General features: G+C 48.7%; 1 protein-coding gene across 1 annotated transcript in view; it reads right to left on the bottom strand.

Moving 5' to 3' along the window:
* Positions 1–14,424, bottom strand: part of ITGB3 (integrin subunit beta 3) — a 55,760-nt gene that overhangs the window by 4,303 nt on the left and 37,033 nt on the right. The window contains exons 11-14 of the mRNA XM_003997035.6: positions 9,794–10,016; positions 8,528–8,628; positions 6,236–6,355; positions 149–315 (exon numbers count right to left, since the gene is read on the bottom strand). Coding sequence (XP_003997084.1) covers positions 149–315; positions 6,236–6,355; positions 8,528–8,628; positions 9,794–10,016 — 611 coding nt within the window. The remainder of the gene's footprint in view (positions 1–148; positions 316–6,235; positions 6,356–8,527; positions 8,629–9,793; positions 10,017–14,424) is intronic.

The following is a 14,424-nucleotide window of genomic DNA, read 5'->3' as shown; positions in this document are numbered from 1 at the left end:
AGACAACAGGACCATCTCCCAATTTCCACAACAGAGACTAACTGGGAAATTATGGTGCTGGCTGAACCTGGCTCCCCTAAGTACCTACTATTTCCAGTTGAGGCTCTCAAACCAATGACTCAAGAAAATGCCCAGCCCCGACTCTTACTGTGTCCCATTTTGCTCTGGCTCGCTCTTCCTCAAATTTAGCAAACTCCTTCCGGTCATGGATGGTGATGAGGAGCTTCCAGATGAGCAGAGTAGCAAGGCCGATGAGCAAAATGGCCCCCATCACTGAGAGTAGGACCACCAGGATGTCAGGACCCTTGGGACACTCTGTCAGGAGAGAGCACAGAGCAGGGATGTTGTAAAGGCAACTTGACCAAGTAAGAAATTACTAGAAATCTCTCTGAGGGAAACAGGGCTTACAAAATAAATCAAAATTTTTAAAAGGGGGGGGGAGCACCAATATTTAAGACAGCGATAATCTGTCCTGAGTAGTTTAAATTAGAGGTCACAAGCAGGTCACCCCCGGTAGAATCTAACCTACTCAAGTGTTTATTAAAAAGTTGATTTTGGGGCGCCTGGGTGGCGTAGTCGGTTAAGCGTCGGACTTCAGCCAGGTCACGATCTCGCGGTCCGTGAGTTCGAGCCCCGCGTCAGGCTCTGGGCTGATGGCTCGGAGCCTGGAGCCTGTTTCCGATTCTGTGTCTCCCTCTCTCTCTGCCCCTCCCCCGTTCATGCTCTATCTCTCTCTGTCCCCAAAAAAATAAATAAACGTTGAAAAAAAAATTAAAAAAAAAAAAGTTGATTTTATGTTAACTCTACTGGATTTAAAACAAAAGCTTGATTAAATTTTTATTTTGTTGGCAGCATTAAATAATCAGGAGATTATCCCCCTAAAACTTCAGATTCTTCTTCTTCCCTTTAAAAACATGAATAAATAGAGGCGCCTGGGTGGCTCAGTCGGTTGAGCGTCCGACTTCGGCTCAGGTCATGATCTCACAGTTCGTGGGTTCAAGCCCCGCATCAGGCTCTGTGCTGACTGCTTGCTCAGAGCCTGGAGCCTGCTTCAGATTCTGTGTCTCCTTCTCTCTCTGCCCCTCCCCTGCTCATGCTTTGTCTCACTCTGTTTCTCAAAAATAAATAAAAGTAAAAAAAAAAAATTTTAAACATAAATAAAAAGGTCTGGAAACACTGCACCCACAGGGCAGCCCTGGTTAGATGTGAGTAGCTGCTGTCCCCTTTAGATGGGACACATTTTCTAGTTTGCCAGACTTGCCACCACCCTCTTTTCTCCACTAAACAGAGGCAACATGTAACTTGTCATGGAGGCTGTGCTACTGTGGGCTCTGGAGCTAGAACGCCAGGGTTCGAATCCTGGCTGACAACTTACTTTGCTATGTGACCTTTGATAAACTATTTAACCTTTCTGGGTGTCTGTTTCCTATCTCTCCATGTTTAAAATGGAGAAAGTAATAGCACTGAATTCCAAAACTTATGAAGAATAGTTAAATATATACTTTTAAAAATTGTTTTTAACGTTTATTTATTTTTGAGAGAGACAGAGACAGAGCATGTATGGGGGAGGGGCAGAGAGGGGGAGACACAGAATCCGAAGCAGGCTCCAGAGTCTGAGCTGTCAGCACAGAGCCCAACACGGGGCTCGATCTCACGAACTGTGAGATCATGACCTGAGCTGAAGTCGAACACCCACTGCGCCTGCCACCCAGGCACCCCAACTTATTTATTTTTTTAATGATTATTTATTTTTTAGAGAGAGAGAGAGAGAGAGAGAGAGAGAGAGAGTGCGCATGAGTGGGGGAGGAGCAGAGAGAGAGGGAGACACACAATCTGAAGCAGGATCCAGGCTCTGAGCTGTCAGCACAGAGCCCTATAGGGGCTTGAACCCACGAACTGCAAGATCGTGAGCTGAGCTGAAGTAGGACGCCTAACCAGCTGAGCCACCCAGGCATCGGGCTCCATGCTGATCATGAAGCCTGCTTGGGATTCTCTCTCCCTCTCTCTCTCTGCCCCTCTCCCCAACTCGTGCACACTCTCTCTCTCTCTCCCACAAAATAAATATTTTAAAAAAAAGAAACCTGTAAAAATAAATAAGTTAAATATATTTAAAGAACTCAGAACTCTGCCTAGCACAGACTCAGTGCTCAGTAACTATCAGCTACTGTTATTACTCGTGTTCTTGTTACACCTGACTGTTTTCACTAATTTATTTACCTAGCTCCTTAGGCATTTGTATTTGTTTCTCTGGTTTGGATATGTACATCTCTGAGGGCTGGGAACCTAATGACCTTGTTAGCACACTTAGAGACCAGGAAGCCTGCCAACCCAGACAATATTTTGAGTTCCTTCCCAAAATATTTCGTCATCTTTAATCCTAACCCTATTGAAAGCCGACTTCCTGTTCAACCCTAGTCAACAACCAACACAGACAGAGGTGCATCACCCCTCTGAAGACCAAGCAGACTGTGCTCTGCAGAGCTCTGCTTCCCGTAAACCACAGGTGTCTGATGGGTGACCTCACTCCAGTAACTTCTCAGGTGTTATGTAATTAGGTGTTTGGATATACGGGTATTGATGGGTCTGGAGAGGTGGTCATGCCCACTTTCCACACTGTCTCCCACCTTCTTCTCTAAACATACACCCTATGCTCACCACACATGACCCAAAAACAACCACCGATGCAGACCCAAGCTGGCTATTTCCCAAGCTACCAAATTATAACCTGTCTATAATTAAAGGAGCATCTGGAGAGAGGCTGTGAGGTTCCAGTGACTGAGTTCCCAGGAGTGAAGGGCACCAGCTCTTCCGGGAACAACAATCATGAATTCTTGGGAAGAGAGGGCTGACCCTCAAACCTCAGAGTGAAATCTCTTCAATTCTGCATGTCAGTATGGGCGGGACAGGTAGAATGTCAAGAGGTCTTCAGGCAAAAACATCTATTAAGCATTTGTCCTGAAAGGAGTAGATGGCAGGATTCCTGGAAGAAGATGACGAGATCAGCTGGTCTCTAGAGAGATCTCTCAGCCACGGTGATGAGGACCCATCGTGGGGACCCAAGGTCAGGAAAGACTGGGCAGGGCTAGCAGGTTTGGCAAAAGCACAGGAAATCCAGTTAAACTTGAATTTCAGATAAACAATAATTTTTCAGCCTAAGTAGGTACTAAATGTTGAATGGGACATATTGTATTCGACGAGGCAACTCTATCTGGGAGTGATAAGGACCCAGCTCAGTGGAGCCCACTCTACATAGTAGGCTGAACACCACCCAGTCAAGGCCAAGCCCTTTGGCAGTGCTGTCTCTACTGCCTTACAGTGGCCCAGCCCTTCAGGGAGACCATCCGCAAAGGCATGAGTTGGGGAAGAGAATGAGAATAATCCCCTCCTATGCTCTGGGACCTCAGATGACACATTCTGCACAAAGCCAGAACCCCTGAAAATAGTTGGGGGCGGTAGGTGAGAAGAGAGGTCAAATTCAGAATTCCAGGGCAACAAGATAGGGAATATGGGTCTGGGGTCCCATCTCCTCATGTGGAGGATGGGATCTACATCAGAAAAGCTACTCCACCCCCCACCCTGGGGGGTTATTTGTACAAGCTCAGGTTATCACCATCTTTCTGCCCCATAATTACAGGTAGTGGATTCCAGTCTAAGAATATCAAGCCACAAGATTTTGGTGTTACAGCAGAAGCACCTGCAAGGATTGTTATAGCAGAGATGAAGTAACATTAAACCCCAAAGCAAGAACATACTGCCCTTCAGAAATGAGAAAGCACAAAGGTGCAAATAGGGCGGGTGTGGAAAAATCCATGAAACATGTTAACACAGGTGGGCGGGAAAGTGTGAGGGGTCATGGCCAAATAATCCACATGTGCTCCCCCACAGATACATACCCAGACTCTGCCCTCTCCCCTTCCCATGTCAGCTTTCCCCTGAGTCGCTAAATCAAACTAAGGTCATACCCTTTCCTTTACCTTCCTTCTCCCTTCTGAAGGGTGAGAGCCCTGGGAAAGGCAGGTGAACAATATCACGGTAGGGGGCGCCATGCTCTCCGGTACCCATGCAGCCAGCAACACCCTGGCTGACCCAGATGTAGTAGAGCTTCTTTCCACTGTCACCTGCTTCCTTCTCCAAGCAGCCAAAGTTCTCCGAGCAGGTATCAACATGTATGCAAGCCCGCCTGTCAACTCAAATAATCAGTCCTAGTAACTCATTCAAAACCCGTTTACTAAGTATCTTCTCTGTAGATGACTGAGCCAAGTATGGAGATATAACAATAGATAAGACAGATGGTTCGTGTGTTCGTGGAGCACGTGATCTACTGAGGGAGATGGGTGATTAAAGAAGCAAGTTAATGGTGGAATGAAGGCCCATCTAAGGGAAACACAACTGCTCTGGGACTCAAACAGGAGCACCCAACCAAATCAGAAGAAAGGATGATGGAGGAGGTCTGAGAAGGCTCACTAGGGGAAGTGATGTGTCCAAAGCAGAGGCACTCAAATATTGGGGCGTCTCACAACTGCTAGGAGCACTATTCAAGAACACAGAGGCTGGAGACACCTGGGTGGCTCAGTCGGTTAAGTGTCTGACTTTGGCTCAGGTCATGATCTCACAGTCCATGGCTTCGAGCCCTGCGTTGGGCTCAGAGCCTGGAGCCTGCTTCGGATTCTGTGTCTCCCTCTCCTTCTGCCCCTCCCATCTTTCTCTCAACTCGTGCTCCATCTTTCTCTCAAAAAATGAATAAACATTTAAAAATGTAATAAAAAATCAAATAAAAAGAACATAGAGGCTCGTGGAAGCAGCATGGGGCTCAGGACTCTCGATTTTTTAACAAGGGGAACATAGAAAAGTTTGAGACCCACTTTCGTAAAGCAGGGGCCAGCAAGCTATTGTCTGGGAGCCAAATGTGGCTTGCCACCTGTCTTTCTAAATATACTTAGGCTTGTGCATTAAATATAGACTATGGCTGCCTTCCTGTTACAATGGCAGAGTAGTCATGGCAGAGACCACAAGGCCCACAAAGCCTAAAATATTTATTTTGAGAGAGATTGAAAGCACAAGTGGGTGAGGGGCAGAGAGAGAGAGAGAGAGAGAGAAAGAGAGAGAGAGAGCGAGGGAATCCCAAGCAGGCTCCACACTGTCAGTGCAGAGCACAATGTAGGGCTCAAACCGATGAACCGTGAGATCATGACCTGAGCTGAAATCAAGAGTCAGACACCTAACCAACTGAGCCACCCAGGTGCCGCCAAAGCCTAAAATATTTAACCCCTGGCCCTGAACAGAAAGTGTTTGCTGGACCCTGGTCTGAAGGAGGATTTGAAGAAATTTCTACAGCTGTAGGAATCAACTGACGAGCAACCAACTGACTTAGTCTCTGCCTTCAGACATTGTTCCTTCACTCATAGAAGCTCCTGTCTACCCCCCGCCTTGGCACAGCCCTTGTCCCTCAGCAGTATCACTATCAATTTACATGTCCCTCTCCCCCTGGCCTGTGAGTGCCACATCTGCTTTATCTATTGTTATATTCCCAGCACCTAGTCTACCGCCTGATATACAATAAGTACTTGAAAATATTGTCTAGTGATTCATAGCTTCGTCTGTTGTGTAAGAGAAAGGAAGGAGACGGGGGTCGTAAGGGGAAGCGAGCTAATCTACTACGCTGGATGGCGACAAACCTGTGGTTGGTCTGTGTATGATGGATGAGCTCCTCCTGCTTCCAGAAGGCTGTGAGAGCAAGCACTATGTTTTCAGTGCTCAGAACACCGTGGGTTGGTGCCTCAAACCCAGTACTGTGTCTCATGGTGACCCTGGTAAGGTTAACACCTCAAAGCATCAGGCCTTCCTCTGAAGCAGCGAACAGGTTGCCCTTGGCAACCACCTGACCTTAAGTAGAGCGGACGCTGAAGAGTCCCAGACTTTAAATTCCTCACTTCTTAATACTGTCACCTCAAAACAATGCCAGGATGTATTTTGTCCCTTCGTGGGATCCATATCTACCTTCTTCCTTTCCTTACCCACCTTCTTTTTCTGTCTCCTCAATTAGCAAGTCACTTTCTCACTAAGATCGGTATTTAAATATCTCCCACACCCAGATGACAGGCCCTAACTTACCACTTGTAAGGTAGTCATAACTTGGCTGTTCTGTGTAAGAGGCGTAATGGGTGGAAATTGCTGCCTAACGTGGCTCTCCCTCTCCCTATAGGTGCAGCGTCAGGGGCCCTGGTGGTTCACGCACCTGGCTCCTCTACCACATAGAGAATGGACTTTCCACTGGAGTCTTCATAGTACTGGAATCTGACAACACAGTCATCTTCATTCTTGTACGTGCAGTTCACTGCATCCTTGCCAGTATCCTCTGAGGAAGGGGAAAATATGGGAGAGTGAAAAACAAGGCAATTCCTGGAAGACGGGGCCATCCCCAAACCCCAGTCATGGGACTTCTGAGAAAGTATGCAACAGGAAACCCTATGCCTGACATTAGGCAAGACGCCTAGATTTGAGATGGCTGTTGTGCCTGGCAATTGCCTCTAGATGACACTCGCTGCTGACTTTTGTCCCTCCTAGACCCTTTTTGGTTCATATTCCTTCCCTTGGAAGGGACATGACAGAACACATGACACAGTGTGATTCAAAGCCTGGCTCTACCACCTGTCAGCTGCGTAATATTGGGGAAGTTACTTGACCTCACTGGCTCTTTCTTCATCTATGAAAGGAAAAGGATAACCCTCCTTTTCCTCCTCTACCACAACACTGGTAGAGAACTAAATGACGTCAAGTGAACAGTACCTAATACAGAAGGGTGTTCCCTTCCCTCTCTTTCCTTTCCCTCCTGGCTCAACTATTCTCAATAGTTTGTTGGCAAAGCCCTTACATTTCTTCCGTTTCTGCGTCTGATCCAGTGTTCCTCTCCAGAGCCAGCCTCTCTTCTCTGACTCCCATCACTTTTTTGTAGGCTTCACCTCTTCTAATTCTGAAGCCTGTTATTCTGACAGGGAAACTACAGGTGCCCCTCTATCATTTGCACCACATCCTATAGTGATGCAACCAGACAGGTAAAACTGACACACGATGACGTTAAGCAAATGCACCAAGGTCAACACAAGTACGTGATGGAACAGAACTAAAACAGGAGTCTCAGAGCATACCAGACTTGACCTCAATGATTGCTTCTCAGCCTTTTGGCTAAGATCAAGTATAGTATCAGACTTGAACTCAATGAGCCTCCCGAAAACCAGTGGTCTAAGAGTACAGTGGAAAGAGTAAGGATTTCCAGATTCAGTTCTAAGCTTAACTTGTTCGGGCAAGTTATGTAGCTTTTCTGAGATTCAGTTTCCTCATCTGCAAAATGAAGATAACAACAGTACCACAGTTCTACTCTACTAGGTGGCTGAGAAAAAGACAAGATCATGTGTATGAAAAGATACTTGCCTAACTTTTATAAGTTACACAATTCCATACAAACAAGCATTTATCTTTATGATTATCATGGCACGGGGGTAGGGGGTAAGAGAAATACTTTCAACTAACCTGAGATTCCCCTCTGGTCTAGGTAATAAAAACATCTCACATCTCTCTCAGCAGTCTCACCCGCCTGAGCTAATCACAGCATACCGATTCTCCTCAGGAGGAAAAGCCGTCTCTTCAAACTCAATCTCCAAATCACGCCCCTCACCCCCCCCCCACCAGCCCCACTTCTGATATTAGCCAAAGGATCCAGAGAGCTGACCCTTTTCTGTAACACCCCCAGCCAGAAGCCGACTGACTGGCTGTGTCTCACTGTGGCTCTCACTGAAAACATGTTTCCTGCCTTCGTGAGAGACAGCTATCTCAGGAGAGATTGCCATCTCCCTAGACCAACCAATGCCTAGCTGACCCAGATAACCACATCAGATGCGCTGACAGCAACAAAGATTATCCCCTTTTCGGTCAAGGTGAAATTCAAACTAGAATGACTGCAGGCAAGAGTTTTGCTCACCACTGTATTTTTGTCTGTCTTATTCTAGGAAGGGCTCCAGAGAGCCAAAAAAGGCTACAGCATTATGATTTTAGCTAAAATCCATAAGGGTGAAGGTTTCCCTCCAAACCAGCAGAGCAGTATGCCTGGGCATTGCTTAACACTCTCAGTTAAGTAAACTCAGTAAATGGTTACTAGCCTCCTAAACTGACGTCACCTAGCCTAGGTTTCTTCATCCGTAAAATGGGATGCATTGTCTTCCTTTCCCGGGGGAGGTCAAGTTAGGGTTGATTTCTACATACTTTAAAAGTTGTCTGTAGGGTCTTGCTGAGTCTGTGGGTTCCAGGAAGCAGCAGAATGGGGAGGGACTGTGGAACAAATTAGCAGAGGGCACAAGAGGACTCAGGGAAGCTGGCCTTTATTAAGTGCCTCGTGTGCCTCAGGTCTTTACAACATGCCTTTGAGGCAGGGATTACTCTTCCATTTTACTGATGAGACATAGACACGTTCTGGGATCAACTGAAAACTTCAGCGGCCGCATATGTGCGCGATTCTAAGACATGCTGAACTTACTGAGCTCCTTCACAGACTCAATCTCATCACGACAGTAACGGCTGCAGGTATTTTCTTTACGTAGGTCTCCCCGGTCAAATTTCTTACACTCCACACACTCCCTAAAAGAGAGACGACACAGAGATTAAGACAAGGGAGGAGAGGGACGCCTGGGTGGCTCAGTCAGTTAAGCATCCGACTTCGGCTCAGGTCATGATCTCGCCGTCTTTGAGTTCGAGCCCCGCGAGTTCGAGCCTCGCGTCAGGCTCTGTGCTGACAGCTCAGAGTCTGGAGTCTGTTTGAGATTCTATGTGTCCCTCTCTCTGCCCCTCCCCCAGTTGCACTCTGTCTCCCTCTCTCTCTCTCAAAAATAAATAAACAAAAAAGACGAGAGAGGAGCAAACCTACGTGTGTGTCAGTCCAGCTCTGACCTCCACACACCAGAAAGCTGCCCCACCTCGGAAAACAAACACCGAAACAAAAACCCCTGTAAGACAATTCTGGGGGACCCAGAGGGTCGGGTCTGGAGTTCAGGGGTGGGAGTTCCTCCTCACCCAGAGGCAGGGCCTGGCAGGCAGAAGGCCCCAGTCCCCTCATTAAACTTCTTCATGTCCCATCCGAGAGTGTGACAGGAGGTGAGGTGTGTGCCACTTCCAGGAGCCTTAAAGGCAGAACCGGTCATGTAATCTGGGGACCCAGCACAAAAGAAGATGTCAGGTCCCTTGTTCAAAAATCCCTAAGCATTACAAGACAGTGCCGGCAGAGCGGTAAACCAAGCATGGGGCCCTTCTAAGCACAGGGCTCTGTACAAATGCACAGGTCGCATGCCTATGAGCCCAGCCCTGCTTAAAGTGGCAAGAGAAATGGCAGGAGCTTCCCCTGACCCCAGATGAGTGGAGTTTGTACTAGCGAACATCTCCTGTTTCACAGAATCCTTCATAACTCCAGCCCAACTCTCCCACAGGATCGGAACATGGGAACGTTCCCCAGAAGTTCCCTGGTTTAGCCTTCCTCCCAACTCAGGGATTCAGGATGCCATCCCAGGAGAGGGGTTTCTCCAACTGGAGTCCAGCGGGTGCTACTTTGGCCCCTGCATGGTTGGCTCTACCTCTACCTTTGCCCAAACTTTTCCGTGGGAAGAGGAAAGCTAGCCTCTTAGCTGCAGCGGACGCCTCCTCCTGAAGCTTTGGTGAATAAGAACCTGGAGGGTTGGGGATTCTAGCCTGGGGGGCCCCCTCCCTCCTTCTAGCACCCGACTGGCTCCAACTCACTTCTCTGCCCACTCACTTCTTAAAGGTGCAGGTGTCAGGGCAGGTGGGGCACTTCTCACAGGTGTCCCCGTAGGAGCCGAGCTGGATGCACACGCAGCTGCCGCACTCACACTTGCCCCGGCCGCTGCACAGCAGCCCGTTGCTGGACATGCAGGTGTCGGTGCGCGTGGTGCAGTTGCAGTAGAAGCCGGTCCAGTCGGAGTCACACAGACAGTCCCCACAGCTGCACTGGCCGTGACCTGAAAGCACACAGCCTGAGGGGGCGGGCAGCAGGTGAGGGGCCCCAACCCGCGGCTCAGCCTGCTCTCCATCTTTACCCTCATCCACCTTCCTCCCACGGCCACTCATTAACACCCCACGGAAGCGTCACCACCTTCTATCCTTCTAGCCTCATGCTGCTAGCTCTGCCTTGACGCCCTTTCGTCCTGTGATCGCTACCAAACTCCCACTTACCTTTCAAAGCTCAACTCAAAAGTTCCTTCCTCTCCATAACTTTTTCTGACCTCCCCAGAGCAAATTAACTGTCTACTATGTGTTCTCTCAGCACTTACATATACCTCTATCTTAACCCTCATGACCAGCCCATTTGCTTGCCTATCTGTTTCTCTTTCTAGATTTTGAGCTCCACAGTGAGAGAGGACATATCAATTTGTCCGTCGGTAGGGATTAGCGTAATGTCTGAAATACAGTAGGCATGCAATTAATGTTTCTTTATCCATTTATGCAACAAATATTTATTGAGCTCACACTGAGCACTGGAGATTCGGCAGTGAATGAGACAGGAAAGGTCCCTATTACCATGGAGCTTATGTCCTAGTTAAGTTCCTGGGTAGGGTGCCTGGTGGCTCAGTTGGTTAAGCATCTGACTCTTGATTTCAGCTCAGGTCATGATCTCACGGTTTGGTTAGTGAGGTCAAGCCCTGTGTCAGGCTCTGGGCTGACAGCCTGGAGCCTGCTTGGGATTCTCTCTCTCCCTCTCTCTCTCTCTCTCTCTCACACAAAATAAGTAAATAAACATTAAAAAAGAAAAAAAAATCCTGGGAACCACACACACATTCACCAGCATGTGCCCTGTGTTGTATTATCACAGTACTGCAGAGAGCCATCAGCCCTAGTAGGAAAGACCTACTCACTTTACTGCATGAATGTAGGAATGGGAAAGAGAGATTGGGGTGGGGGGTAGGTTGGTTAAATGCAGGTGTTAACTCTCAGTGCTACATCCCCCTAATCACTTAACAAGGCTTGAAAACTTGGCTCTCCCAAACTCAGAAGAAAAGGTGACTCATTCTCAAGGATTCCAAATCGGGAAGAAGTGGATGAATAATAAAAATCTGACTGTTAATCAGAGGAAAGGCAGGGAGCCAAGGGGAAGTAACCTCAACGGGTCTGAAAATCATGTCACTGTATGAGCGGATGGGCCCCAAGATGGTGGAGGAGAGCGAGGTGCATAGGCTCAAACAGACACTAGCTGGCATCTTCTGCTCCCCAGGGACCCCAGTGGGTCTGACTAGCGGCCCTTGGTCAATGAGTCTCTATGCCAGTGATCCTAGCACCATCCTCTAGTAATACACTTGAATTATACTTGAATTATACTTGAATACACTGATATTCAAGACTCAGACACACCTTCGCTGCCTTGGAAAGAGATGTCTGCTTCTTTCTGGATGGTAAACATAAGGTCAGCTGCCCCAGCTCCAAATATCTGCAGAGTAGAGCCCGCTCCACCCGGAAGCAAAGGGAATGGTCTTGTGTAACCTTTGTCCACCAGTCATTGGCCAAGGTCTGAGGGCAAGACAGCTCCTGTCAGCTGAAGATAATTCCAAGGAAGGGGCAGCTGTGAGCCATTATCAGCAGCCCTAACAGCAGCTGGAGGGGCCCCACAGTGTCTACTACAAGCAGCTTTCAGTGATGGCTCCCGAACAGGGAAAGGCAGACGCCACAGAGGTCTGGCAGCACCCGGAGGCCTCCGCCTCCTCAGAAACCCTTGTCCCATAGTGTTTCCTTTGTGAGGCCAAACAAAGTAACCTTTGAGAAGATGGTCTGCCAGGCCAGCCACGGAGCGAGGCTGGAAGTAGGGTGGCGGGCCGGAGCCGGCAGGCCGAGCCCGAGCCCTGGCAGGGTCAGCCCTCAGAAGGAAGCTACAGTGTGGTAATGTCACAGGACTGGCATCCCTCCAGCAAAAGGGTGGCTGAGCCTGGGTTCACAGCAAAGTCAGAGGAGGAGGGTGAGAAATGAAGAGAGAGTGTAAGAAAGAGGAGGGAAATAGAAAAGAAGGCAGCAGGGGAGGGGTGGAGATGAGGGAGGGGGAGGGGTAGGGGAGGAGCAAGTATTTTAGGTCAGAGGGAATGACCTCTCCCTATAGAGCGTGACCCCCAGGCCGATGCTCAGCCCCACTCCTCTCTGCCTTATGAGCCGACCCTTTATCTGACATCCTACTTCCTCCATGAAGCCACCCAGGCCTCCTCTGTCCACATTGAGTCTCTCTCCAGGAGACTCCTATAACATTCCCCAGGGACAACTCACTTCTTTTCTTTTTTTAATTTTTTTTTAAAATGTTTTATTTATTTTTGAGAGACAGAGAGACAGAGTGAGAGTGGGTGGAGGGGCAGAGAGAGGGGAAGACACAGAATCGGAAGCAGGCTCCAGGCTCTGAGCTGTCAACACAGAGCCCAATGCGGGGCTCAAACTCACAAACCACGAGATCATGACCTGAGCCGAAGTAACCAACTGAGCCACCGAGGCGCCCCAAGGACACCTCACTTCTAAGATCTGGCATGTTCTGCCTCATGTTGTGAATTATCCTCAGGTAAGTTAATTAAGGGCAAAACTGTCTTATTCATGCCTCCCTATCCCACAACACTACAGCACAGAACCTGGCTCAGGGGTGTCTGAGCAATCTATGCTCATGGATGTGGTAGGCGGAAGAGTCCCTCGGGGAGAAGGATGCACTCCCTGATGTTTCCGACCGAGGTGCTGATAACAGATGACCACAAAAGACCATGCCTCCAGCGGGGAGGGGGAAGGCCAGAGGCTGGGGAAATGGCTGTCATAGCATGCCCCCCACGTGAGCCACTGCTTGCAGCAAAGAACAGACCAGGCCAGCAGCCCAGGGAAGAGACAATGGTGAACTGGTCTACAAACTGAGTGGTCAGGAATCACGCATGCCCCCTGTTCACCTGTGTGGACTGAGTGCCTGGCACAGAACAGGTGCTCAATAAGTGTGTGTCCCTGAGCATCCGTCACTGGGGAGTGTGACGGCGGCACCACAGGATCCAGACCTGCAGCTGGTAGGCACACAACACCCGGGCTGGCAGTGGGGGAGGGAGGCCTCTGAGCGGCTGCCTGGGGTTCCCTCGTGAACTGGGTGGAGCGCATTGCTGACGAGCCGAGCCGTGCTTGCACCAGTGAGAGACAGGAAGCAGGCTGCTGAACCCGACGGCTTTGTTTCGCAGCATCGGTGGGGCCAGCAGCTGAAGGAAACACACTCTGCCCTCGGCCCCTCCCACCCAGCCTCATACCAGACCAGGAACCATGAGGCTTGGAGGAGAAGTGGCCCTCCCTCTGTCCCTGGTGCCCCCAAGGGGCTATCTGTAGGCCTCACGTAGGACAACCCTCTTCCCCTCAGCCCCAGCCTACTCCCCGTGGTCTCCCACATCAAACTTACCATTCCTTTTGGTACTCTGAATATGATGTAAGTACTATTCACTAGGAAAATGAGCTGAAATTCCTCCCTCCCCCTCTAATTCAAACTGCTGTGGGGGGTCCATGCCTGATCTCTTTCTCCCCTAATCTCCCTGCTGCCATTTTTTTCCAATCTCTGTCAAATTTTGCTGACATGAATAAAGGAAACAATGTTGTAGATAATAAAAAGAAGTCTTTTTTATGTGACTTGGGCATGCTTTAGAATGACATAGATTTATGGGGCACCTGGGTGGCTCAGTCAGTTAAGCCTCCGACTTCGGCTCAGGTCATGATCTTACGGTTTGTGAGTTCGAGCCCCATGTCGGGCTCTGTGCCGACAGCTTAGAACCTGGAGCCCACTTCGGATTCTGTGTCCCCCTCTCTCTCTCTCTCTGTGCCCCTCCCTCACTCATGCTCTGTCTCTCTCTCTCTCTCTCTCTCTCAAGAATACATAAACATTAAAAAAAATTTTTTTAATGTTTTTAGAATCAAATTGTTTTTTTAACATTTCTTATTGAGAGACAGAGACAGAGCATGGGCACAGGAGGAGCAAAGAGAGAGGGAGACACAGAATCTGAAGCAGGCTCCAGGCTCTGAGCAGTCAGCACAGAGCCCGATGCGGGGCTGAAACTCACAAACCGCAAGATCATGACCCGAGCTGAAGTAGGATGCTTAACCAACTGAGCCACCCAGGTGCCCCCTTTTTAATTTTTTTTTAAAGAATGACATAGATTTACCTTTCTAATCAAGCTTTCATATATATATATATATATATTTATATAAATTTTAAAGTTTATTTATTTGAGAGAGAGAGAGAGAGCTCAAGCAGGAAAGGGGCAGAGAGAGAGGGAGAGAGACTCCCAAGCAAGCTCCACAGTGTCACCGAGAAGCCCATCGTGGGGCTTAAACTCACAAACCCTGAGATTGTGACCTGAGCCAAAATCAAGAGTCAGTTAACCATCTGAA

This window comes from Felis catus, chromosome E1, assembly GCF_018350175.1.
Source record: "Felis catus isolate Fca126 chromosome E1, F.catus_Fca126_mat1.0, whole genome shotgun sequence".
In the NCBI taxonomy this organism is placed as follows: domain Eukaryota; kingdom Metazoa; phylum Chordata; class Mammalia; order Carnivora; family Felidae; genus Felis; species Felis catus.
The sequence above is the reverse complement of the archived record's forward strand: the minus strand, read 5'-3'. Positions and strand labels throughout refer to the sequence as shown.